This window comes from Cervus canadensis, chromosome 3, assembly GCF_019320065.1.
Source record: "Cervus canadensis isolate Bull #8, Minnesota chromosome 3, ASM1932006v1, whole genome shotgun sequence".
Taxonomy (NCBI): domain Eukaryota; kingdom Metazoa; phylum Chordata; class Mammalia; order Artiodactyla; family Cervidae; genus Cervus; species Cervus canadensis.
The window spans coordinates 78,442,949-78,470,733 of record NC_057388.1 but is presented as its reverse complement, the minus strand read 5'-3'; the positions used below and the strand labels follow the sequence as shown (position 1 = coordinate 78,470,733).

The 27,785-nt window shown below is 37.7% G+C and overlaps 2 protein-coding genes across 2 annotated transcripts; both read right to left on the bottom strand.

Moving 5' to 3' along the window:
* Positions 1–204: 204 nt before the first annotated feature.
* ANKRD7 (ankyrin repeat domain 7) lies at positions 205–11,219 on the bottom strand. The gene is made up of 5 exons (XM_043462340.1): positions 10,534–11,219; positions 3,756–3,870; positions 3,425–3,595; positions 1,295–1,371; positions 205–616 (listed from the first exon to the last, which is right to left on the bottom strand). The coding sequence occupies exons 1-5, from the start codon at positions 10,764–10,766 to the stop codon at positions 205–207; spliced, it is 1,008 nt and encodes a 335-aa protein (XP_043318275.1). The 5' UTR covers positions 10,767–11,219.
* Positions 11,220–18,493: 7,274 nt separating this feature from the next.
* On the bottom strand, positions 18,494–26,966 carry LSM8 (LSM8 homolog, U6 small nuclear RNA associated). The gene is made up of 4 exons (XM_043463557.1): positions 26,819–26,966; positions 25,608–25,648; positions 22,423–22,550; positions 18,494–19,331 (listed from the first exon to the last, which is right to left on the bottom strand). Exons 1-4 carry the CDS (start codon positions 26,847–26,849, stop codon positions 19,241–19,243), a joined length of 291 nt encoding a protein of 96 aa, XP_043319492.1. The 5' UTR covers positions 26,850–26,966; the 3' UTR covers positions 18,494–19,240.
* Positions 26,967–27,785: the final 819 nt, after the last annotated feature.

Sequence of the window (27,785 nt, the reverse complement as noted above, 5' to 3'; positions counted from 1 at the left end):
CCATGCTATGAGGTAGCTAACTAATGAACTCTGGGGGAACCTGTGGGTAAAGTCAGGGTCCAGAAGACCCCAGGGCTCTTGCCTCCCTGCTGGTGGGTAAAGCCAGGTCCTGGGGCAAGTGCCAGTCTACTGGTGGGCAGAGTTGGATCCTTGGGCCTGGCTGCAGGGTCCAGGAGTCCCAGAGCTGGTATTGAATCACTCTGCTCATGGTGGCTGGTGGCTGGGGCCACTTCCTGACACAGTTGGCCACAGGGCCCAGGGTGTCCTCAGGCTTCTGTTAAACTGCAGATGGACAGGCCAGATTGGCAGGCTGCAGGGCTGTGGTTGTCTTATGGCTGCTGTCTGCATGCTAGTGGGTGAGGTCTGTCCCGAAGCTAAAGCATGCTTGCTAGTGGGTGGACCTGGGCTGCAGACTGCAGGGCTGCTGCTGTCTTGCAGCTGGTGTCCACCCACTGGTGGGTGGAGCTGGATCCCAGGATCTCTAGCTGGAGGGCTCTGGGGAATCCCAGGTCTAGTACCTATGCGCTGGAGTGTGGGTCTGGGTCTGTGCTTTCTGTGGGCATGGCCCTGTCTAGGGACAGCTGTGGGCTCAGGGGTGTCTTTGGTTTGTGTTTTTCTTGATTTTAAATATTTATTCCACAAGGAATATATAAATAAGTTATTTTGTTAAAACCTCAAGAAAGAAGAGCTGGCTTATACACTGTAATCGATATGCTATATCTGTATCTATATATCTGGAGGCCTTCAAGTAGCCTGTCTGGTGTGGGTGGGGCTTTGTCCCTGGCCAGGCAGTTGCTTGACTGAGGCATCCAGCACTGGTGCCTGCAGGCCGCTGGGCCAGGGCTGCCCTGGGTCCTGGGGCTAATAAGCCAGAGGGAGAATTCCAAAATGGTGCTTGCCAGCACCAGTGTCCAGGTGATAGAATGAGCTCCCCAAAATTGTTGCCCCAGTGTCTGAGTCCCGAAGATGACCTCTGATTGCCTCCTGTCTCTCCTGGAGATTATCCAAGAACAGCAGCTGGTCTGACTTAAGCTCCTTTCAAGTTACTGCTTCTGCCCTGCGTCCTGGAGAGTGTGAGATTTTGTGTGCACCCTTTAAGAGAGAAGTCTCTATTCCCCGCAGCAGAAGACCCTGTGGTTCTTATACTGATGGGGAAATCAAGCATCCCTGGATGCATGTGTCCAGAGTTCATCATGTGTTTACCCCTACTGTGGGCTTTGTACTTTGGGGCTACTGTTTCTTTCCTTATGCTCAAATTTCACATAATTGTTAAAAGATACACAATATCACTTACATAGTAAAACCATTGAAAGGTGCATATTCCTCAGCTGTGAATCCATAAATATCTTGGCAAGATAGGTCCACTTCTTGCTGAAGAAGAAGATTGACTAAACTTGTTGGTTCATCACTGAGAGCAATCATAAGGGCTGTTCTGGAGCAAGAGATATAAATATATGTGCATTTATGAATCTTAACAATATCTTTTATTTCTTAAAAAGTTAGTCTTCTAAATTTACTGTTCAAATGTATGATCAGGAAAAGAGTCAGGGCAAGAGTGTAAATTGTGGGGCAAATCTTCTCAAAAAGGTGCGGTAATCACAGATAATGAATATTACGGAGTCTGAAAATAAGAGTCCCTAGAAACATCTAGTTTGGTGGTTTCCAATCCCTGCTCCTGAGAACCGTAATGTTTTCCAGAAAATGTGTCAAAAATTCTATGGAGAGGAGTGTCTGGGACTCTGAGTCCCCATCTCCATTTAATTACAGCATATGGGATTTATAGATTGGGTTTCTGTAGAAGATTCTAATGGCAACCCACTCCAGTATTCTTGCCCGGAGAATCCCAGGGACTGGGGAGACTGGTGGACTGCCGCCTATGGGGTCGCACAGAGTCGGATACGACTGAAGCGACTTAGCAGCAGCAGCAGCAGAAAATTCTAATGTTATTAAAAAAAAGAAAAAGAGCAACAACAACCTAAAAATCTGGCCCAACTGTTTGATTTTACAGATAGAAAGATAGATCCTAGAATCTAGATAATTTGTCCAAAATCCTATGGCCAAATCTTTTCAATATCAGATATATGTCTTATATACATATATAATATAGGCTTAATTCAAATTGTGGGCAAAAGCAGCCTGGTATATTTAAGAAATGAACACCTAGCATTTAACACACACGTGTGTGTGTGTGTGTGTGTGTGTGTGTATTCCTATTAGATAGCTATGGTTAAATGATCTTATTTAGCATTGTAAAATATGTGGATTTGATCCCTGGGTTGGAAAGATCCCCTGGAAGAGGGCTTGGCAACCCACTCTAGTATTCTTGCCTGGAGAATCCCATGGTCTCACTGGCGGGCTACAGTTCATGGGGTCACAAAGAGTCAGACTGAAGCAACTCAGCAAGCACATACATGCCACTCAAAAAATAAAATAAAATTATAATAATATATAAAAATAAATTAATTAAATAAGTAAATAAATAAAGGGCTTCCCTGGTGTCTCAGACAGTTAAGAATCTGCCTGCAGTGCTAGAGACACAAGTTTGATCCCTGGGTCAGGAAGATGCCCTGGAGAAGGGAATAGCTACCCACTCCAGTATTCTTGCCTGGAGAATTCCATGGACAGAGGAGCCTGGTGGGCTACAGTCCTTGGGGTCACAAAGAGTCAGACACAACTGAGCTACTAACACATACACACACAAATAAAATAATAAAAACATAAAATATTGTTAACTAGTTAAAAAATAAAATTAGAGTTTCTACTTCAGGCTTAATTCAAATTGTAGGCAAGAGCAGTATGGAACTTTTAATTAATAAGCACCTAGAACATATATAAATATTACAAAACATTAATTCACAATACACAGTTGGTTTCCTAGGGTTTCATTTAAACTTCCAAGGCTGGCACTTATTTTGCCCTGTAATGAGGATAAAATATCAGTGAACTAAAGTGTTAGGAAGCTTAAAAAGGTATGCTCATCAATTATCCATAATATCTTAATAGGGGACTTGGATTACTTTTAGTATAACAAGTGCCTTTCTAATTTTACATTTCTTATAATTATTCATGAGTATATAAATAAAATAGAAAAAGATATACTCTTTATGATTTCTAAACAATGTTCATTTATAGTGAAATCAAGTATTTCTCATTTGATGTGGTCTTTTGAACAGTTTTAATTGTTAAACATAATGTTGCTTTGGAGGTCAAGATGATAATCTAAAATCAAATAGAGAAAGTTTTTTTTAAAAAAGAAAACTTATCAGTATTTGATAATCTCATTCTCCTCTCCTTCTCCCTAATTTCATTTTGTAAAACTCATGCTTTATATAACATAAGTCTCAACCGATATAAATTATCTGCAATGAATATCTTCTTTCACTGCTTTCTAAAATACCAGGTACTGTTTTTAACAGAAGACTACCTTATTTTGAGCCTCAAGGTTAGCTTTGTGTTTCGGCAGTTTTGCAGCTAATGAGACACTTTGACGACAGGCAGCATAATGAAGAGCAGTGTTGCCGTCTAAATCCACCAGACTGGGGTCTGCACTGCGTTCTAGAATAGTAGCACAGCTCTCCCGGTCACATGGTACTGCCTGCCAACACAAAAACAACAGATGGCTAACCAATTTACTACTTAGGATCTGATATATTAAACTAATATTTAATACTATGTCTTAAAATATGAAATATAGCAAAGGTTAACTAGGAGAAGAACTCAAATGCAATTCAATCAAAAAGGAAAAATCAACACACCTTAGTCAATGGAGACCTGTTTTCACCATCCCAGACATTTACTTTGCACTGTTTCTCAGTTAAAAGAGAGACAGTATTTGAATATCCATTAGCACAGGCCAGGTGCAAAGGTGTTCTGTATCGACATAATGAAGCACAAGTTAGAGATAAGGCCTAGTTTGAGAAGTTACCTAGTAGGCCAAAGAACATGCCAGATCATATACTGTTAAGGTATTTGCTTCATATACCTTCAGATGACTCACTAGAAAAGACCCTGATGCTGGGAAAGACTGAAGGCAGGAGGAGAAGGTGACGACAGAGAATGAGATGGTTGAATGGCATCACCATCTTGATGGACATGAGTTTGGGCAAGCTCCAGGAGCTGGTGATTGACAAGGAGGCCTGGTAAGGGGTCCATGAGGTCGCAAAGAATCAGACATGACTTAGCAACTGAGCTGACTGATTTGCTTCATATGCTTACTTATATTTACATAAAATTCATATTAATTAAAATTAATTTTTACTGAATTTAAAGGGCTATGTGTTTTAACATAGTAACATAACATAATAAGTATCTTCAGGGCTTTGAAGATACTTATTTAACTGGTTTCACTTCCAAGAGAATTTACTTATGTTAAAAAAAAATAGCTTTCTTCAAACACGAAAGTGAGTCTAAGCCTTGGAAAGAATGATAAAATTAGATATCCAAAAAAATCTAGAAATGATCTCCAAAACCTAAGATACATGTGCCAGCTAATAGGAAGAAGGGACATTGCCTATGCTTGGAACCCCTGTTCCACAGCATGCTACACCTAAGTTGTGTGTATTTCTCTTTGCTTAGCTATTTAAGTTGATATTTGCTCTCAGAAGTGAACACAAAGGTGAAAAGCCTAAGGGTTCTCTTTAAGTTGTAGATCTCAGCCTAATTTTTAATTATTAAAATATTTTTTCTTCTCAAAGAGCCATATTCTATGTAGCCTCCAAGAAATCAAGCACATATTCATGAAGTATAACATAACAGGTACTAATGACTCCTTTTAAACTTTGTCGTTTTTAGCCTGAACCGACCTCAATAAACTTTTATTTATTTGTGAAGGTGATATCATTATATCCTTACTTAAAGATAATTTTATAATATAAAATCTATATATAGATAGCTCAGGTCCTAAACAAAATATAGATGCCATATTTTAGATTCTCAAAAGTACTTCATGGGTACGTACCTAAACAGAACTGTTATTTATACTAAGAGGAGCATAAGGACTTGAAAATAAGGTAACTTCCAACGAGTTAGACATAAAATCTATAAATGATGATATAATTTACCATTTATGGGAGAAAATAAAAAAATATATAGAAACAATTTTGAACAATTTGGAAATACACAAACTCCAATCAAAGGTTATCTGAATATAATCACTGGAAAGCAAGATTAAGCATAATACAAAAAAACAGAAACCTAACCAATTATATTATTCTGTCTGAAGAAAGACTCTAATCAGAAAGAGGATGGTCAGCTAGATGATAGACTGAAACCAGAAGTTATTCTTGATTAACATCCTCCATGGTAAAGAAAATGTGAATTTAAGGAACCCACATTTCCCAGTCATTGGAAAGGGTTACTTTGTTTTTGTGTAGAACAAAAATGATTCCTCAGACATCATGATCTAGATGAAAATATCCCTCAAAATGATCTACTTTGTTTGCTGTGATTCCATCCTTACCAAACTTCTGATAATTTGATTTCGCAGAAATTACAACACAGGAAAAGCACTGATCAGCCTTTTTGTTGACATCCATAATTTGGCTTAAAGGTAAACTTTCTTATGTAATAGGAAATTTCTCCAGTCTTCAACCTAAATATATAGGGCCCAAAGGCTTTAAGCTGACCTAAAATAACTCCTTGTGATAACATAGCAAATCTTAACAAATATTTTGATCTGCCTCCTTCACCTACTGTTAGACCTATCTCAAAAATTTAGTCTCAAGGAACTTAGGTGGTTTTTACTCAATCTTTAGATCTACCTCTCTCTCAAGCTCCAGTTTCCTTTTTTCATGAAAACAAAAAACAATACCGATTTCTCTTTCTCTGAGAGAAAGTAAATGGCATTTGGGTAATTCCCAGTAGGTTTTCCAAAAGTAGCTGATGAATGCCTGCTGAATATTGCACTCTTCCAATTTAAGTCTAAACCCTACATGACAATGAAACTTTTATAAAGATCTCAGAGCCCATCTATATGCCCCAAGGAACATAGGAAATCAACCACAGAGTCAATAAAATAAAATAGCTAAGAAAGCTTCAGTTTCTTAAGGATGTATTGAGTGATATAGTCCTGTGGTCTTTTACACAAAATTTGAAAACAAGGCTAATCTATCCTGAGTAGGCATGAAACCTTACAAAGGTTATAATATTACTCAACCTTCAAAATAGTCTTTAAAAGATTTTTACTCAGAATATTTGGCATCCTTTCAAATGAGTCATCCTGGCTTAAAAAGACAAAAAGTCTCAAGAATATACAGATTGCCTCCATTTCATTTTAAGTTTTAGATTTAATTGGTCTTAATTCCAGATAACTAAGAATATTGAATATTGAAATATGCAGCAAGTAATGCCTTTGTTATGATCATTTACCAAATGTGTACACATACAAGAGCTTCTACAATATCAATGCTTTTTCACCTAATGTCAAAAACCATCCTATTTTTTGAAATAGCTGAATGCAAAACATGTATTACAAATATATTAGCGACACACTTAAAACCAAGTGTATTATTCCATTTCTCAAAAATACACAACTTTTATCAGTGTATCATATTGCAAACTGCAGACTCTGATTTATATTGTTACCTTTTAACTCATGGTCCTTACAAGAAATTTAAATCCCTGCAAGGCCTAGTGCTGGTTTCTAGGGTTTTAGGTCAGCTGGTGTCCTACTGTTTGATTCAAGTTTTGTTTCCTCCCAGTCTCTCACTCTCTCATATTCCAGTGAAAGAACTGTCAGCAGAGATTGTGGGCAAATGAAGAATTATCAGATTCCAGAAATCTTTAACTGAACTTTAGCAAAAGGAGTGACTCAGATGGATATGAAGGGTCACTATTCTGAAAGCTGAAAAGAGAAGTGCTACCGGCTACACAGGGTGCAAGACTAGAGCATAGCCGCCATCTTAAATTAGGTCATCGTGAGAACACCCCCCTTATCAACCGACTTGGGCTCTTGATGATAACTTAGAATTCAGGGTGAGTGAAGAAGTAACCAAGGAAGCTACCTCACACTAGATCACTACTTTCAACTGTAAACCAGCACTTTAGATCTAATCTCGGTTTGAGTAGTATGGTAGAAAGTGTTCATTTGGAATTGAGCCTTCACTGACCAGGCTATCTACAGATCTGAGGGACTTTTTATAAAAAAAAAAAAACAAAAACAAAACAACAACAACAAAAAAAACCCACAGAAGTAATTTAATTTTATTGCTGGGAGAGATATTAGACATCTTCCATTCATTTTTATACTTACTAGGTACATTACTTTTAAAATAAAAACATAAATATAAGCCAAATAAACAAAGGACATGAATAAGGAGCTCTTCTGGTTTAATAAGAAATGGTTTGCAATAGGGCTTGCAGATTTTGGTTTAAAAAACACTTATCTAGTAATAATTCTGATTTGACAAGATGAGATTTAGGGTCAAGGTCATACAAATGCAGGACAGGCTGAAAATTCAGATTTTTATTCCCAAAACAATGTTCTTCCTACTGGGCTACTATGGCCTTCAGAACAACCCGCTCATTAACTGTCATGCTGTTTCTCTTGTTCTCTCCTAACCAGGAACTTCCACTTTTAGTATCATTACGTTTACTAGAAAACATATATAGAATATATTTCCTAAGGCCATTATTTATATGTACATATACCTACATGAGGCATCAGAGCCCGTTAGCATAATGCTTATAAAATGAGTTTATGCAGCATTATATAAATCACTAAAATCACTTAAAAAAAATTAAACAGCACAAAGTGTGTCTCCCATAACCATTCTTACTCTCCCTACTTCCCCTGCCCAAATCTCATCTACTCTTCAGAAATAGTGATTTTAAGTTTAGTATGTATCCACTCATATTCTATCCCATTCTCAGTCTTTCTACACACTCACAGAAATATTCAAATAGAATATACAGTTTGAGACTTTTTTATTCAGCTTTATTCAGGTATAATATACAAAAAGTTTAAATGTACAATTTTATGAGTTTTGACCAATATATAGTCATATAATGGCCACCATAAACATGATAACGTTTCTATCACTCATATCCCTTTATAATCAATCTCGTTCCTCCAGTCCCTGTATGAAGCACCTGGTAACTACTGATTTGCTCTCCTTGGCTATACTTTTGCCTTTCGAGAATTTCATAGAAAAGGAGTCACTTGATATATAGTCTTTATTATCTGATTTCTTTGAATTAGCATGACACTTTTGAGATTCATCCATGTTGCTGCATGTATCAGTAATTTCATTCCTTATATTAATGAGATATCATTTTATTGCTGAGTAATATTTTTAAATTATATTTATAGGCATAGATATATATGTATGTATTCATTCATCAAAAATATTTATTAAATATTTACTATGGCTTAGGCAAGGTTGTAGGTGATGAAGACACAGCAGCAAACAAAACAAAAATACCTGATCTTATGAATCACACCTGGCTAGCGGAAGAGGTCAACAAAAAATATCCAAGGAACAACAGACAGTATTAAGTGCTAAAGGGAAAAATCAGGCAGGGAAGAGGAACAGAAAATGTCAGCTTGGCGAGGGGGTTCAGTTGTAGGTAGTGTAGCCAAGGAAGCCTTTATGATATGGTGACAGACCCGAAGGAAGTGAGATCAAGTCATGTGACTATCTGGGAGGGAAAAGAACTCCAGGCAAAGGAACCAGCAAGTCCAAAGGTTCTAACTACGTCTGGCATTTCTGTGGAACACTAAAAAGGCAAGGGGAACTGGACATGAGTGAAAGGGAGAGTTGTAGGAGGCAAGATCAGAGAGATAACAAGAAGTGGGGGTGAAGGCTGTGTAGGGCTTATGAGCCTTGCAAGGACTTTGGCTTTTACACCTAATGAGAAGAAAAGCCAATGGATGTTGTTTAGGTAAGGAAAGACATCACTTCACTTACACGTTAGAGGATCATCCTGGCTAATGTGTGGAGAATAAATTGAAAATGTTAGAAGACAGAAAACTACCTGGGAGGCCACTGCAGTAACTCTCATTAAAGTATGAGAGTGGCTTTGATTAGGGTGGTAACTGTGAACGTGGCAAGAAATGGCTAGATTTTAGATCTATTTTGAAGGTAAAACCAAGATTTCCTGTTGAAAGAAATGGAGGATGTAAAAGAATGAGATTAGTCAAGACTGACTCTACGGGTTCTAGTCTAAACAACTGAAAGAAAAGATTTGGCATTTATAGGAAGAGAAGAGTAGATCTGAGAAGTAACAGGAGTGCAGTATGGGGATATGTGAGATCCCAAAGCAGTGATGGAGTGGAGCTAGTGGCTCTCACAAGCTGACTGTTAAATTCTCAGGAATTACTCAAGCCAATTGACATCACATTTGTAGCGTGAAATCAGGGCTTCTCTGCCCTTCTCCCCAACCCCACCCCAACTCAAAAGCCTGTTATTAAACATTCACAAGAACACCACAGTCTATTAGATATCCAAGTGATAATGTAGGCATTTGTATATGTGAGTCTAGAGTTCAGGGAGACGTCTAGCTGGAGATAAAAAGTTGGGAAGCATTGGAAATCAGATACAGATGATCTCTCTTCACCAGTCAAGTGAGGATTAAGAGAAAGAGAATCATTTCAAGGTCTGAGGCTTCAAATATTTACCAGTCAGGAAGATGAAGCGATACCAGCAAAAGAGTCTAAAAAGAACTGTACACAAAAGTAGGACAAATGCCAGGTGAACCAGTTGTGCCGCAAGACAACACAGTATTTCAAATACTATTGATAAGGAGGTAAGAGACTTGGCTGAGAGGCCTGCCAGGTAAGACTGAGAATTGACCACTGAATAAAGTCATGCTGAGGTTATTCATGACCTTGTAAAGAAATTCAAAGCAGAGGTACAGGATAAAAGTCAGATAAATTAGATAACTCTGATTTTATTAAAAGAGGAGGTAAACCTATCCATAAGTTAACACAAATCCTCTAACCATAGTGATGAAACATGACATTTTACACACTCAATGACCTGAAAACTCCCCACAAGATTTAAGGGAGGCACATATAGAACACATTTTCTGTTCTTCATTTCTTTATAAAATTAGTTTTGTTTTTGCAGTAAGTGGTTGCTGATGAGCTTTTTGAATATCCTCTATAACTAAAAAAAGTTTTTACATAGGAGATCTACATTAAAAAGTTTTGCTCTTTCAGAGTCTTAAAATCTTAACAACTATTCTGAAAAGTTGCCTCTACTCTTTTTCTATTAGTATGTTAAGAACATGGAAAATCTTAGTGGCTAGGGACAAGATTTGTCACAGGGACAAATCGGAGGTAGGGGGGAGGGTGGAGTAAGCAGTGGAGATTAAGGCAAATGCCCTCAGATATCCAGAAGAGCCTTTCTAAAGGGAAGAAGCTGAAAGTTGGGGTTGTGACCCTCTGCCAAAGGTTACCAGACTTCTCTGCTGTGGGAAACATGGAGTGACAAGCAATGGAGGAGCCCAGACAAGTCATGGTTCCGGTTAGAGGGCCCAGTGGCCCCAGCTTCCCCCCCGCCCCCCATGCTGCCCTTCAGTCACTCTGGTCACCTGAGATCTCTGTCCCGCGTGTTCACATCATGCTCCTTGAGCTGAAGATACTCCTTCACCTTCTCTAAATCCCCGACTGAGGCAGCTCTGTGAAGTTTCTTTAAATTCTTATCTCGAAGGGTGTAGCCTGACTGGGCGAGGAGACCAATACTGGCCCATCTGCCTGCAAGCAGGGGTGAGCAGGAACCGCGGGGCTCATCCTTCCTTCTCCGTGAGGTGAAAAGCTTCTTCATGGCGGTGCCGGAGGCAGCCCTTCAGTGGGATCAGGAAGTCCTGGAACACCTAACTGCCCCACCTACCTCTGGGCCCTGAGCCTCTGGCTGGCAGACCCCTCTGGCCAGATCCTCCCCCACAACGCTGGAGTCAAAGTGGCCAGAGACCCGAAGTGGGTCGCAGACAGGAAGTGCGCCAAAGACCAGAACTAGGCTGGGCGGCTTTTCTCAGTTGCCTAGCAACACGCAGGGCCTTGGCACCCAGTGTTGCCCAAATCCAGATTCTTCCCCCAAGATCTTAGATTAACTGAAACGCTCTCAGTCTTCCTATTAGATCGAGAGCCTTTGGGTAGAAATCTACCAACTTCCTTACAAATAATCCCTTTTCCTTCAAAGATAGACCTAATGGCTTGAACTCTTACAAACCAAGATTTACTTTCATCCTGGTGGAGATGAACCTCCTCCAGTGACCTTGCCTCCAGCCTACCCGCTCTGCCTCTCACCAACATGATTCACATGATACAACTAGCCTTTAATAATAACTGAAATCCCTTCCTAATGTCAATTTCAAACATACTTTTGAACACCACCTCTTATATTTCAACTCACTCATCACAAAACTCCAAAAATCCTTCTAACTCATCACACCTACAGTCCATTAATTCTGCCACCTTTCAGTGACCTTGACCCCCCCAACTCTGTGTTCTCACTTCCCTACATAACTAGATTAAACTCCACAGTTAATGATTATCACTCCCATGCACACACCTACAATAAGTTTGCCCCTATTCCTTTTCTTACTTGTTTGCCTAAACCATAGACCTAGTTACATTTAAAACTCCCATCTTCTAGGGACTTCCTTGGTGGTCCAGTGGCTAAGACTCTGCATTCCCAATGCAAGGGGTTGGGGGTTGGACACCTGGTCATGTAATTAAATCCTGCATGCTGCAACTAAAGATCCCATATGCTGCAACAAACACCAAGCTCAGTCAAATAAATACATAAATACATGCATAAATAAATAATAAAATTCTTATCTAAATCTGTCTAGCCCTGTGACTAAAGGAAAATACACACTTGTGATGTCTTTTCTCATTTTCAGTTCATGAAAATGCTGAAATGGATTTCACCTGAAATGGATTATGCTTCCCAGCAGTTCTTAGGTATTTCCCTCATCCATTCATACTTATACTTTCCTTTAATATTTCATATCTTCTCTGTCTTCAAACTTCTTGTTTGATGACCTGGTTTCTTGATCCTCTGAGAAAAGAATCAGAAAAGCAATTCTGTAGGCTACCAGGATATCTCTCCACCATGCGGTGTTGCTTAGTCGTGTCTGACTCTCTGTGATGCTGTGACCTGTGGTCCACCAGGCTCTTTTGTCCATGGAATTATCCTGGCAAGAATACTGGAGTGGGTTGTCATTTCCTACTCCAGGGGATCTTCCTGAATCAGGGATCAAACCCATGTCTCCTGAGGTTCCTGCATTGGCAGGCAGATTCTTTTCCCACTGAGTCACCTGGGAAGCCCATCCACTTATCCACACCTTGCCAAAAAAATATTTTATATTCTCTTCTATTCATTTGATAGTATGTCCATGTTTCTAGCAAAGGCCAGCACGTCTCTTATTTTCTAGAACCCCATCCTCTGTATTGCTTCTGCAACCTTTCCCCTGCTTTCTGATGTCTTTAGTTTCTCTCTCCGATGACATTATTAACAAAAATACATGCTAGTGTCCATCCTAAAAACAAAAACTGACCACACCTCCGCCTGCAATCATTGCCTCATTTCTCTTTTACAGCAAAAGCCTTAGAATTATCTGTAATCTTGTAACCTCTGTCTGTAATTTTTCTTCCTCTGTTCTCACTTAAAAGCAATTGCCATACTTACCTTGTTTTCCAGTTTTGCTCAATCCGCACCACTTTAAATATGATTGATTGTGATCTCCATCACATGAAATCCAATGATCATTTCTCCCTTTCCATGTAAATCCAAGTCAATTCATTGCTTATTCCTCAAAACACACTTTACTTGGTTTCCAAGACATTTACTTCTCTGGTTTCATTCCTTCTTTTTTAACCATTCCTCCTGTTGAGTTCACTGATTCCTCTTTATCTCCAATATTGGAGAGTCCCAGGATCAATCAATCCATAGCTTCATTTTTTTCCCTCCAAACCCTTGGAGCCATTCTTGAATCTTACCTTTTACACCTACATTTAACAGCAAATTCTGCCAAGTCTAACTACACAATATGTCCATAATCCATTTGGTTTCTTCCACCATCTATATTCCCTTCTGGGTTGATCTCATTCAGTTCCAAAACTTTAACATTATCTATACACTGTCAATGCCAAATTTGGGAGTTCTAGTCTGGTTCCCTCTGCTAAACTCCAGACTGGTATATCCAGTTGTCTATAGCTTCTATAGGCATCTGGAACTTAACATGTTTCAGGTGATCTCCTGACAGTCCAATCTGTCACTGTCTTTCTTACATAAGGGCAGGTAATTCCATTCTTCATGTTGCTCAGGTCAAAAGTTTTACAGTCATCCTTGACTTCCTTCTTTTTCAAAGGCCACATATACTCAGCAAAACCTGTATGAAGTGCTTCCGAATACATACAAAATTTGATCACTGCCATCACTGTGGTCCAGGCCAACACCATCTCTCTCATTTGCATTACTTGCCCAAGGAAAAAAGCTTTGTGTTAGAACTGGGACAAGAACTGATAAGCTTCAGGACACTTCTCATATCATGCTATCTCTGCTTAATTTAATGAGCTGCATCCCCTTCAATTCAGGATGACTTGAGAACAATTTTTCCCTTAAATGCTAAGATAAAGCTAATAGAGCTCAGAAATTTGAAGTGTATGGCTAATGGTATGCTAATTTTATATAATTTTTATCAACAGTTATGAGCTGCTGTCTCTTCTATTATCAGACATGTGAGTATTAATTATGTAACATGTTTGGTACCTATATCAGTATTAAAATAGCAATGTTTTTATTTTTCCTACATAACAACACCCATGTAATTTCTCAGGAAAAATAATAAAAGACATCCAAATATCCTTGATCTCAAATGTACCTATCAAGTTAAGACTTTTCATAGTGGATTTTCTGTTGGTGGTCCTGCCAAAGATACAGAGAGTGGGCTCATGAAAGTTTTGATAATAAAAGAGCTATTTAAAGACCGATATATAAATTTCATCATTAGCATTTCTTTCTTGAAATTCTATAGTTTGTGATTCTTTAAGAAGGTAACTGAAATTCTGAAATAATAAGGTCTAAAGAGAGGTTTATGTTTAGTTTCAAAAGTTCACTAAGTTCATTAAACCCATATTGGTACTTTTGTATAAATTAGGAAGTATGTCATTTGTTTCTCTATAATTACAAATTGGATTTATTATAAAATGAGTTCATTATTTTTATAACATTATTTCTAATAAATTACTATTAATTGATAAGCATTTATAATAATTGACAGAGTGATTTATTTGTAAGAAAAACACCTGTCTGTTTAAACTGGGGCTTTAAACAAAATTATGTGAACTGCAAAAGAAATGTCAGGTTTAGATGGTGTATACTAATAAGATATTACATTTTAATTTACTTTTGCAAATCAGTATAGATATTATTAAAGCAATTCTTTATTGAGAATCACAAGTTATTTTATATGTGGTTGTATTAACAATCTATTATCGATCTTTCTTTCATAATTTGAAGAGAATGTTTTGCTCCTCTTAGAAGAAAATACTTCTGTTCGTTGGCTAATCATCATGATTTACTTACTCAGTTTAGGCTGCTGTAACAAATTACTATAGACTAGGTAGCTTAAACAACAAACCTTTGTTAGAACAATTCCAGAGGCTGGAAGTCTAAGATCAGAGCACCTGCAGGAGCCAGTTCTTGGTGACAGCCCTTTCTGGTTTACTTGCTGTGTCCTTATGTGCCTGAAAGAGGAAGCTATCTCTGGCTTTTCATATAAAAGCACTAAACCCATTCATGAGGGCTCCTATGATTTAATTACTTCCCAAAGTTCCCACCTCCAAATACCATCACGTTGAAATTAGGGTTTCAACACATGAATTTTGGAGGGACACAACCATCCAGTCCATGGTGGTGGTTGAGTCACTCAGTCATGTCTGATCCAGTCCATAATGTTTACTAATTTTGTTAGAACAAGATACTTAATTGCCATCAGCCAGAGGAGTTAAGTTTGTATAATAGTTTAAAAATAGCCTATCTCTGGACCTAACTCAGAATTTTGATAGAAGTAGAAAAATATGTCACAAAAGCAAAAATGCTGCAACGAAAACGGTTCCCCTTAAAGGTGGTGACTTGTGTAGTGCATGACCTGAACAACTGTATGAGGCCACCATTAAATTTTGTAGTTTAGCTTAAAATTTATAAATTTATAAAACGCTCTTACATAAATGAGGCATTTTATTAGATGTCAAAAATAGAAGCATGGAATAAATGTAGTTTTAGTCATCAAGGTACTCACTATAATTTCTGTGGTTTTTTAAAAATCCTTTCCTAAGAAAAACATAGTTTTCATTCATTAACTTATTTACTCAACAAATAATTCTTGTGCCTTTTAGGTGTACTGATATTGCTCTAATATTGAAGCATTTAAAAAGTCTTTTTCTTACCTCAACATACATTTAAAATTGTTTTCTGTATTTTCAAATGCTTCTACTTTGGGAGTAATGTCTATATTGTCTTACTTTAACCTGTATGTTAAATTTTCAAGGCTGTTAAGTCACGCTACAACATTCTATAATAAAAGATCAATGGATAGCTTTTTAAATGGTTTGAAAAACAAACTAACAAAAAATCCAATTAAATGGAAAAGGTTTTCTTTGCTCTTTGGCATAGGGCTCCTCATAAAACAAATCAATCTTCCCGTATATTTGTTAAAATAATTTAAATTTATTATACATTATTATTTAACTTGAAATCCTCATAATTTATGTAGTTATAGAGATATGATAGCCAGTGGAAATCTGAAAAACTAAGGTGATAAGACCCATGTTTATAACTTTTCCACATTGGTCTTTGAATACCTAGAATAGTTATGTACTGTTATAGCTGGCAAATCATACCAAGTGTTTTAAATGCAGTCTAGTTTCATTTTTCACAATCCTGAAAAAGATAGGTATTATCACTGTCTTCAAGGTAAGGGCTCTGAGGTATAACTGGGGATTCATCTGGCATATGACAAGTGCGAGGTCTTTTAATTCTACCACAATTTCATGATTTAGCTTTTTAGTAAGTATTGTTTTTTGCCCCATTTCAGATCTACTGAACCACAATCAGTGAGAGTAGGGCCCAAGAGTACTTAAAGCACCTCAGGTAACCAAATGAAAATGGTCCACACACAGCCTTGGGAACTGCCTTAGTTCTATTTCTTCCAGGCTTCTGAGAGATACTAGACAACAGAGATTTTGAGATTATACTTGCTGCTGAGATGCTATATAAGGAGTACAAAAAACCTGCTTCAATTAAAAGCCTATTACAAGTATGACCTCACACACTTAACCCTGTTGAGTCTGTTTCTCCACATGTTAAATGATCCATCATGTAAGCACTTGGTATCACGCCTAGTCCATGCTATGCACTCAGTAAATGCTCCCTACTAATTTCAAAAGGCCCAGAATATACTATATTGCCAGTTAAGGATTGCTTCTTAACTGTGACTACCAAGTACATTCACATTATAAAGGAACAGTATACTCTTTCACCTACATGGTAAACCTTCCGTGTTACACATCTGAGAAAAATGTTGACATGGACAGCCTACATTTGTATAACGAATACTACTTAGATGTTGTTTTTGTCATACTTCGACTTCACATTATATTAAAAATCCAGAATTTTATAAAGGTGCTAAACACATGTTAAGTAAAGCAAGTATTAATAAAAGATTACCTTTATGCTTTAAACTGTTGGTATCTTTCCAGTTAAAAAACAAGTTCTTTTTGCAGTTAATTGCCCTTTACAGAAAACTTCAGTGAAAATATCTTGCCTAGAAGTTCCTTGTTTCATTACTAGCTCAGCTTAGACCATGAGTCACAAAGCACAGAGATAATTGCAGGTTAAATTGATTTGAGGCTTTTTATAAAGAAATTATAGTCTTACTTAGGAATATAAGACTTGACACTGCATATTCATCAAGTTGGCCCTCATAACTGTGGCTCCCTTACAATGCTCATGCAAAATGAAGTCCAAGTTGAATTTGTTGAGCATAAAAGGCCCACCATGTGCACCCAGGAATGAAGTACATGTACCCTTGCGTGTTTTCATTCACTTCCCCTACCAACCATTAATAAAGACATTCAATTTATATTTTGGGAATGATTATTCTGGCATCAATTAGGAAAATACATCTTTATGAGGCACTGTAGATCTCAAAAGGTTGCTGTTCAGTCACTGTGTCTGACTCTTTGTGACCCCATAGACTGCAGCACACCAGACTCCTCTATCCTTCACTATCTCCTGGAGTTTGCTCAAATTCATATTCATTGAGTCGGTGATTCTATCTAACCATCTCATCCCCTGCTGCCCCCAGGACACATCATATAGAGGAAAATTGTTACTGTGAGGGAGAGGGATTATGGTATGTGTTATTTGTGTTAGGTCAAGTATGTGGAGAAAGCATCTGATTCTGGACATCATTTATACTTAGAATACATTTTACTTAGCAAATGAATGAGCTGTATTCCTTCCTTGACTTTTGGAATTAGTTTACCAATTTAAAATACATTATTTGTTTAAACAGAACATCTGGTTTACAATCCCTAATTAAAGTGGCCTATTTGCTTTACCCACTTTGCATTGTTTTCATTTTATAACTAAATTGATTATAAAGCTTTATACTACAAAAGCCAAATATCTATGGATAGCCAATACTAGCTAACCTTCCTCTAAACCTCCCAGAGACAACCCTGAACATCAGAATATCAACCAAGTTATTCTGGGCATTGGTGCTTCATGACCAAGGGGGAAAACTAACAGTTCTCTCCTTACAGGTCTTGGTTTTGTGAAAATGTGACGATATTTTCCTCTGGAAAATGTTTTATTTGTGAACCAAAAGAACTACCATGGTTAATAAGTAGGGATTTCAATTTTACAAAAAAAATACAATTAAATCCACCTCTGAACTCTGAAAGGATCCATTCCAGAAATCCTTTCCAGAATTTATACAAATCAGTCATCATTTCTTCTTATTGAGCTTATATTTTTCATTTTGAGCCAAGGGTCAACAACTGTGGCCTATAGGCCAAATCCAGCTTGCCACCTGTTACCGTAAATCAAGTTCTATTGGAATACTGGAACACAGCTACAACTATCATCTACTATGTATTATCTTTGGCTATTTTCATGCTGTGACAACAGACTTAAGTAACTGTGACAGAGACCATATGGCCCTCAAAGCTTAAATATTACCTGCATCTTAACAAAAAAGGCTTGCCAACTTCTACTTTAAATATTTTCATTAAAAAGAAACTATTGAAATTTTGAATTACAAGAAAATAAATATTTTTCTATTCTTACCACAAAGCTACACACTTTGGCCTACATATGACTTGAGAATTTTTGTGGACTAGCTTGGGTATCTAAACACTGCTTATAGCACTGTTTCTAGCGATCCTTTAAAAAGTATACACAACTAGTTGGAACAAAGGAGGGACATTTATCTATTTAATTGACTCACTCCAAGAATCAACCAAAGAATAGGCCTGACAAACTTGGAAAAAACATGTTTACTTCTTTTTTAACTAGGTTTATGGAACTAGGGCGTCATGAAAAGCTGTTGACAATAATAGCAAGTACTGCCTCAAAGTACATTTACTCACATTTATAAATAACAAAAAATTCCTTTAATACTAGAAATTCCCCAATTCTTGAAAGGTAAGATGGTTTTTAAGACTATATGGAATAAATGTTTGTCAAGTAATACACACAACTGTGTTAGCATTTTTCCTTTTCTCAACCAAACACACTTTTACCCACATTTCTGAAGTGCTACAGAGCAACCAGCAGGGCAGTGTGATAAATGCAGATGGTTCAGATAGCTGCACAAGACAAGATTTAGCTTTCCATGACTTAAAAAATCAGGGAAAAAAACATATGTATCCTGCACTATTTGTATGTTTAATTTATATAGTACAGGAATTTCTTTTTTCAACTAATTTTCCATAAATATTAAAATAGTAGAATATCTTTTTCTAAAAGTTCTCAAAATAATAATTAGATTCTTTACTATTAATATTTAATAGAAAAATAAAACCAAGCTACCAAGTGTATTATTTAGGCCAAAAAAAATTTTTTCAAGAAAATGTAGAAACATTTTAATTTACATACCATATTACAATGAATCAATATGGAGTCAAAAATCCACATTACACATTCCTAAAAATTCTGACCATCAATCTCAGAATAATCAGTTTCTGTACAAAGATTTACAGCTGTCCGATATATGTAGTTTTTCCTCAGTGTGCTACAGAGTTCAAAGGTTCTGCTCGAATATTCCCCAAATCAAGTGCAGAATCTGTCTCTTCATCAATTTCTCCGATGACTGCACTGTTAAGGAAAAAAAAAAAATCAGAACAATCTCATTTCTGACTAAAACTGAGATGAGATAGTAAAAAGAACTACTAGTTAAGTGAAAAACATTTTCATAAGGTAGTGAATTGTACATTTAAGTCACAAAACTCAAATTGAAGGCAACACTGTTACAGGAACAAATATTAAAGGACAAACTGCATATAATGTGAGTGGTTTTTAAAGGAAAGAGTTTTTAAAGGAAAGTCACAAGTCTTTAAGGGAAAAAAAAAAACATATGGGATATACAAAACCCCAGAATTTCAATTCTGATTTTCACTGAATCCAGGGACTATCGGAGAAGGGGATGACAGAGGATGAGATAGCTAGATGGCATCACCGACTCGACGGACATGAGTTTGAGCAAGCTCCAGGAGTTGGTGATGAACAGGGAAGCCTGGCATGCTGCAGTTCATGGGGTCACAAAGAGTCAGACATGACTGGGTGACTGAACTGAACTGAAGGACTATTCTGGGACTGGGCGAGGTGGAGTGGGGTTGGGGGAGGAATCACAAAATCACTACTAAACAAGCAAATAAAAGTATCTATTATTTGAGTAACTTCAATGAACCAAATCCATCAATGTAATATCTATTAGGTTCCCTTTCATGGTTTCTCAATTTACTCAGTGTAAACCGAACAACAAAAAGAAGTCCAATTCTTCATTTGAATCAGTTCTAATGAGATGGATGAAACTGGAGCCCACTATACAGAGTGAAGTAAGCCAGAAAGATAAAGAACATTACAGCATACTAACACATATATATGGAATTTAGAAAGATGGTAATGATAACCCTATATGCAAAACAGAAAAAGAGACACAGATGTACAGAACAGACTTTTGGACTCTGTGGGAGAAGGCAAGGGTGGGATGTTTCGAGAGAATAGCATCAAAACGTGTATATTATCTAGAGTGAAACAGATCACCAGCCCAGGCTGGATGCATGAGACAAGTGCTCGGGCCTGGTGCACTGGGAAGACCCAGAGGAATCGGGTGGAGAGGGAGGTGGGAGGGGGGATCGGGATGGGAATACATGTAACTCCATGGCTGATTCATGTCAATGTATGACAAAACCCACTGCAATGTTGTGAAGTAATTAGCCTCCAACTAATAAAAATAAATGAAAAAAAAAAAGGAAGACGTGCAATTCTTCCACACAAAGATGACAGAACAGATATTTAGGTATCTAACAAATGATTTTTGATGTGAATGACTTGTGATTGACTAGGGTTAAAAGTCAGCAAATTTTTTCCTTGATTCAACACTAACATAATATGTATAACATTAATTTCATTAATGCCAAGCTAGGTAACCAGTATCTCTAGCTGGATATAGGTATTGTTACATTCAGACCAGGGGACACGTTTCAAACATTATTCCATAAAAGACTGGTTGTTCAAATTTGTCTGGCTTTAATGAAAGTAAATTCTACAGATAAATATGTTACACAGAATTTGCCTGATTTTGCTTTAAACTATATAAAGTCTTCAGTTCTCTAATAAATGAGAAATACCAAACTGTAGAATATGTTCCGTTTTCTCAACATGAAACAAATCAAGACCTTAGTTCCATCTTTAAAAATCTAGTGTCATTTAAAATCTTTATGGGTAAGAGTGGAGTGCTGAAAAATGTTTTAAAACCAGTTCTCCAAGGAAAAGGGGTAGGCTGATTTGCAGTGTTGGCTAATATCCATAGTGCAAATACTCCTACTACAGCCAAACCAACAAGACATCAATCAATCAGCTTGCAAAATTTCCCACAATATAAAAATCTGCTTTGGTGAGCAGTATAAGATGGCTCCAGCATATCACTGGGTCTACAGCAATGTTTTAAATTTTTTTAAAATGAAGTTCAAAAAAGAGAAAATTTTTTAAAATTAAAGTAGGAGAAATCATTTTAAACTCAGTTATTATGCAGAGCCCCAATACAATCAGTGTGTTCTGGTCAGGAGACCTGGGCTCTACCTGCCATTCTCTACAGCTCACTTCACCTAAATATTATCTCTATAGGATATTTTATAAACCTCTGGTTTTGATTAAAGATCAAATAATTTATCCATCCAAAGGTGATTTTCTTCCATATTCTACTTGTCCAACAAAGTAATCTGAGATGCTTAATGTATCTTTTGCTGCCTTCCAGCCATGTTTTAATTTTACACAGTACTCACTAGTAAAGTGATTCAACAATCTTCCAGTCTCTATAGCTGCACTAATACAGTAGCATCTAGCCACATGTGACTATTAAAATTAAGTACAATTAAGTAAAATCTAAAATTCAGTTATTCTGTCACACCAGCTACTTTTCAAGTACCCAGTGGCCACACACTTGGTTAGTACCTACTACAGTGGACAATGCAGATATGCAACAGATATGTAACATTCCATCATCCCCTAAAATTGTATTGGACAGCATTGCTCTACACTGTTGCACTTTTCTTATACTGTTACCACTAAAGTATATCTTCTCAAACTGTCATATCAGTGTCACAAGTTAACTGAGGCCACAACATAAACATGGGACAGCTTAAGGGTGCCAGTTATACTAAAAATTAAAAGAAAAAAATGGATAAATTCATCTATGTTCTAAAGCATTATTTAAAACTGTTCACATAAGAGATTTCAAAGACATTTTCAAACTCTAGCCTAGAAGTGTATTTATGTTCCTCTGAAACTAGGGATATTTTGGAAGAACATTTTAAGAACCTCCTCCAGTGAAGTATCCAGTGTTAAGGCAGGGCTCTTTCTGGACCATATTCAGGTATTTAACTATTAGAAATATGGACAGACCTCAGTAGATGGAAACCTCTTCTCCATACAGCAAAGCAGTGCACCTATTGTATACTGCTCTGTGTTAGTCACTCAGTCATGTCCAGTTCTTTTTGACCCCATGGACTGTAGCCCACCAGGCTCCTCTGTCCATGGAACTCTCCAGGCAAGAATACTGGAGTGGGTGCCCATTTCCTTCTCCAGGCGATCTTCCTGACCCAGGAATTGAACCCAGGTCTCCTGCATTGCAGGTTGATGCCTTTACAGTCTGAGCTACTTGCTTTAAAAAAGATATTTTACTTACACATTGTCACCTCTTACGATGTATAACCCTAGTACCACTTGTTCTACTCCCTGTGAAGAGCTGAACACTCGTTCATGGCTTTCATCCAGTATCAAATTAATGGTCTGGTCAAAACCTTTCAGTGTTCCCTGTAAAGAAAATATTCAAGAGAAAAAAGACAAATTATCTGAATGTGTAAATTCAACCACACCATTTTAGCTGCCAGATATTCCAATGGGAGGACCTATTTTAAATATACATACAAGTTCACTATAAAATATCTCTTTATGACCAACAGTACTCTTGGCAGAAAATGTACCTCTTCGTTTTTTAAGGGGGTGGTGGGCTCCAAGCTTCTGCTAGTATGCAGAGCTGTTGAGAACTACAAAGGACCCCATACACTAGTTTACCTCCAAGGAAGTAGCATAAAACTTCAGGCTGTCCAGAAGCGAATATTCTAAAGATACAAACTAAAACAAGGAAAACTTAAGGGAAATACTCCTATACACAGCAGCTATAGTAATGTAACAGTATCATACATGTTACATGCCAATAAACATGCTACACACATTATCTCAGCCAATCCCTACCCTTTGTGGTGGTAGATATTATATGTATTCCCACTCCAGAGAAGAAAAATTGGGGCACAGAGAAGTAATCTCTCATGGTTTCATGGGTGGTAATTAGCAGAGCTAGAATCCAAACCATGAAAAGCTAGCTTCAAAGCCAGACCACTGAGCTTCCACATTACACTACTATGAACAAACAAATATAATTTACCACTTTTCAGAGATTCAAATCAATCCCATAAATAAACACAAACTTCAACTGGCAGTAGTGATAGCTAAGGCTAGATGAATACTTAGTACTTGCCAAAGTGTTCTATGGGCTGCATATGGATTTACTTATTTAATCCCCCTAATAACTCAGTAACAGTAGACACAAATATGATCACAACAACTGGGAAGTTCTAGAACTTGAAGGAAATATTCAGAGTTTTACAGAAGAATCATGGCTCCTAATAAAGGAAGACATGGGCATATCACAACACAGTATCTCAGACGCTGTTTCAGTTTCTGAAGAACATCAACTTATACTGATGGTTTTCGTTGGTTAAATCTCTTATTAAAGTTTCATGTTTTAAAACTCAAAATATGTAAAATTATACCAAGATAAAGAGAAAATGTTAACTTAAAATTTGGAAAAGAAGCAAAATGTGGAACATTTACTATACTAAACTAGTTAGCAAATAGTTGTTACCACACTCATACATAGCTTCTTGGCTTCATCTTACAAGTAACTATTTTATCAAGTTTCAATGGACAGAGGAGTTTGCTGGACTACAATCCAAGGGGTTGCAAAGAATTGGGACACAACTGAGTAGAAACACATTCTATCAAGTGGGCTCTCGTGGGGGCTCAGCGTCAAAGAATTTGCCTGCCAATGCAGTATATGTGGGTTCAGTTCCTGGGTTGGGAAGATCCCCTAGAGAAGGAAATGGCAACCCACTCCAGTGTTCTTGCCTGGGAAATCCCATGAACAGAGGAGCCTGGTGGGCAACAGTCCATGGGACCACAAAGAGTCTATCTTAGCAACTCAACAAATTCTATCAAGTGAACTATGTGTCAAAGGAATACAGAACTGCTGAACTTTAGTTCTCAAAATGTTCTTTTCAAATGGCTTTCCTTCTATAAAGTTAAAAGAAGTTTCCAATTTATCATCTATCCTGTTAAAAAAAAATTTAAACTCAAGGTTTCCACAAACTAAAAAACTATTTGCAAATATTTGTTAATAGCAATAGGCTTCTCAAAGTTAAGATGAGATTAAAATATTTCAAACTCTCTTAATTTGACAAAATACAATGTGAGGTACCTTAAAAAAATAAACAAAACCATGACTGCTCTCTTGATTAAGAAGGAAGCAACACCACTGGCCTTAGGCTTTGGAGTCAAACTCAGTTAAAATCCCAGTTTGGTTCTGCCACATACATTCATATGACTCTGGGAAAGTGAATCTTTCTGATCCAGGTTCTTAGCTTAGAATGCAGGGCTAGTTCTTCTTCACAGAGTTGTACTAGGATTAAGTGATATAACACACGTGACATGCCTGGTACATGACATATGTTTAATAAATGGCAAAGTCTGACACTTGGTAATTGCCACTTAAGGACCCACTGAGAAAAATCCCAAGTATTAAAAAGAAAACAAAAACAGAATTGCAGAGTGGGAAGATAAAAGAACAAATTCTATGAATTATATAAGACAATAAAGTTAGCAGCCTGAAAACTTTTTTGAAAGTTAACAATCATGAATTAATTATAAATGAAATTAAGCAGCCAAAAATCATGGAATAAATTCCTCAGATCGAGAGAATCCAAGACTTTTCTGGAATTAAAATGGGATATAATGTAAAAGGAAAAATGAGATGAAATAAACTTAGATATTCATCATAATTTATTCTACAGAAGCACGAGATAATACAACCTAAGAATATCTGAAGATTAACACCAAACATGTCTTAAATGTTCATTATATAGAGGTAGTATCTAAATCTTTAAAAAAAAGTTTCCAAGAAGCACACACACACAATTAAAAAAAAACAGTATGATTCATGTAGTAGATGTCAGAGCACTGAATGGGGAAAGAAATAAAAGATGAAGAAAGATAAATACAAAATATAGACAGATATCTGCAGACTAGACCAGAAGTTCTCTGAGGGCAGATTCTGTTATTCATCCAAGCTTCTAGAAGCCTTGTGTGTAACTCAGTCAATGTTTATTAATGAAAAAACAACAACAACAACAAAAAAAAACAGATTGGCAGCTATTTATCAGAGAGATAAAGAGTTGAATCATAAGAAAACTGCAATGCAGGTGTACTCTGGTGCCTAGGCACTGGAGATCAGAGGTTGTACATAAAAATTTACAACCAATAAGCCTACAAGAGTGGGCTTCCCAGATGGCACCGCAGTAAAGAATCCACCTGCCAATGCAAGAGATGCAGGAGATCCAGGTTTGATCTCTGAGTTGGGACAATGCTCTGGAGTAGGAAATGGCAACCCATTCCAGTATTCTTGCCTGGAAAAGTTCATGGACAGCGGAGCCTGGTGGGCTACACTTCATGAGGTCACAAAGAGTCTGGGACAACTGAGCACCGCGGGCAGAAAAGGCTAGAAGAAAGCAGAGAATGAATATGCCCAATACTTACCACAATCATTCTCCCATCAGAAGTAATAACAGCAACAGTTCCTGATAACTGAATCAAGGAAAGCATTTCTGAGGGAATGCAAAATGAAAACTTAAAATCTGGTAAGGAAATGGTTTAAATTACTAGGAAAAAAGGTGATAGAATTAAGATACAACTATTTAACACAGCCACATTTACAACATAAAACTGTAAGTTCTTCAATTCTCTGTGACAACTACACAATCTAAAAAAAGGAAAAACAGAAAAAGAACACCCTTTTTATGAGATCAGTGTATTCTATTTTAAAACAGCTTGGATGTTTGGTACTCATTTTTAATGGGGGAATATTGCAAATATGAAAATTGAGCAAGATATTTTTCCTTTTCTTAAACCTGTTTCTTCATTTCTGAAAGGAAAACTTGATCAGTGCTAAACTATTCAATGTCAAATGATTTAATGTATGTTAAGACACTGTCTTCCAGGACCTGCCTTCTGGAACTCAAGAGAAACTATAATCAATGTCACAAGTACCAATATGCTTGCATCATGTAAAAAGAAAAACCTTTAGCATTCCACTTCTGTCCCAAATTTATACATAAGAGCACAAAGTAATGTTTCTGTCTCGAGATTTTAAAATGGTGCATAGAGTACTATTACAGGGACTTTTTAAAGTTATTTGCCCCACAAGGCGATCTATTACAACAGCAAGCATTATTTTAATTCCATCAACAATAAGGTTGAGATTTCAACTGGTAAAGGGGCAGATATTCAATTTTTGCATCATCTGTAAAGTTTTTGCTATCCTCGAAGACTGAGCAAAAGCCTATGAATAAAACAAACACAGAGATTTACGAATCCACCGTCACAGCTGGTAAAACTGTTTATCTTCTGCCCAAACGTGAACGTATAGGCCCGAGGGAAATGGAAAGGGTGAATCAATAACTGATTTCTATAGAGACACGGAAAAGTTCGGAATAATCATGTCGGTTTTTTCCTCAAGTTAAAAGACGCCTTGGGCCCGCTTCCAGTCCCAGGGGCGAGCCTGGTGGGTCCCAGATCCCTAACCCCTGTATCCCCAGCCCGGGCCCCAAGCCCGTCAGTGGCCCGGTGCCCCAACCGCCCGCCGATCCCGACCCCTGGCCTTTCCAGCACTGGTCCACTCCGGTGCAGACGTGGGCCTCACCAAGGCCTTGGCTAATGCCCGCCGCCCGCGGCAGCCGGCTGAAGGATACGGTTGATGTAGTTCTCCAAGGCGGACGTCATGATACGCGACCTGGCAACTGGAAACACAACAGCCCCGGCGACCAAATGAGCTAAAAAGGACCTCCAGGAAACTGCAGCCTCTCCCGCCGACTGGCGGCAGCAAATACCGCGAGAACCACCGCAGGGCGGCCTCCACGAATCAGAGACTAAAAGAAACCGGCCAAGCATTCCCGAGATGCAAAGCGACGACGAACTTAATGCGCGTGCGCAGTATGTTTCTGCAGTGTTTCTAGCTGATGGTATTGGAAGCCGGGAAGAACTAAAGAGAGCAGACAGTGGAAGAAAGAAAGCTCCCTGAAGATGGGGAGAAGGTGGGCGAGCGCGCTTCATAGCGGAATGGAAGGCTTTAGTGGCAGAAGTTACTAAGGGGAAATGTTGAGAGAAGATGGAGACGGCAGGAAAAAACCGGATAAGGTGTTTTTGTCACAAGTGAACTAGAGAGATGAGTGCTGTTCTGGTATGAAATGTAGACGCCGGGATGTGGAATCCCTAATTTTGTGCTACAGAGGCCGAAAATTAACCTTTTAGAAGCTAAACGACCCGGACAAAGTTCCACAAGTTGTAACCGTATGGTATACATATTTGGAGAAGTCAGTAGTTAAAAGCATATTCGCAGTTTGCATTTGCTTCTAAAAGTGCTGTATCGTGTTCACCTGCAACTGTCAAACATTGTTAATCATTGTTAATGGGCTATACCCCAATACAAATGTTTTTGTTGTTTAAAAAAAAAATTAAAAATGCTGCATCGCGGCGGCGTTGTCATTCATTTATTTTGTCGCTCGGTCGTGTCCGAGTCTTTGCGACCCCATTGACTGTAGCCTACCATGCTCCTCCGTCCATGGGATTTTCCAGGCAAGAGTTCTGGAATGGGTTGCCATTTCCTTCTCCAGAGGATCTTCCGGACCCAGGGATCAAAACCGGGTTTCTCGCATTGTA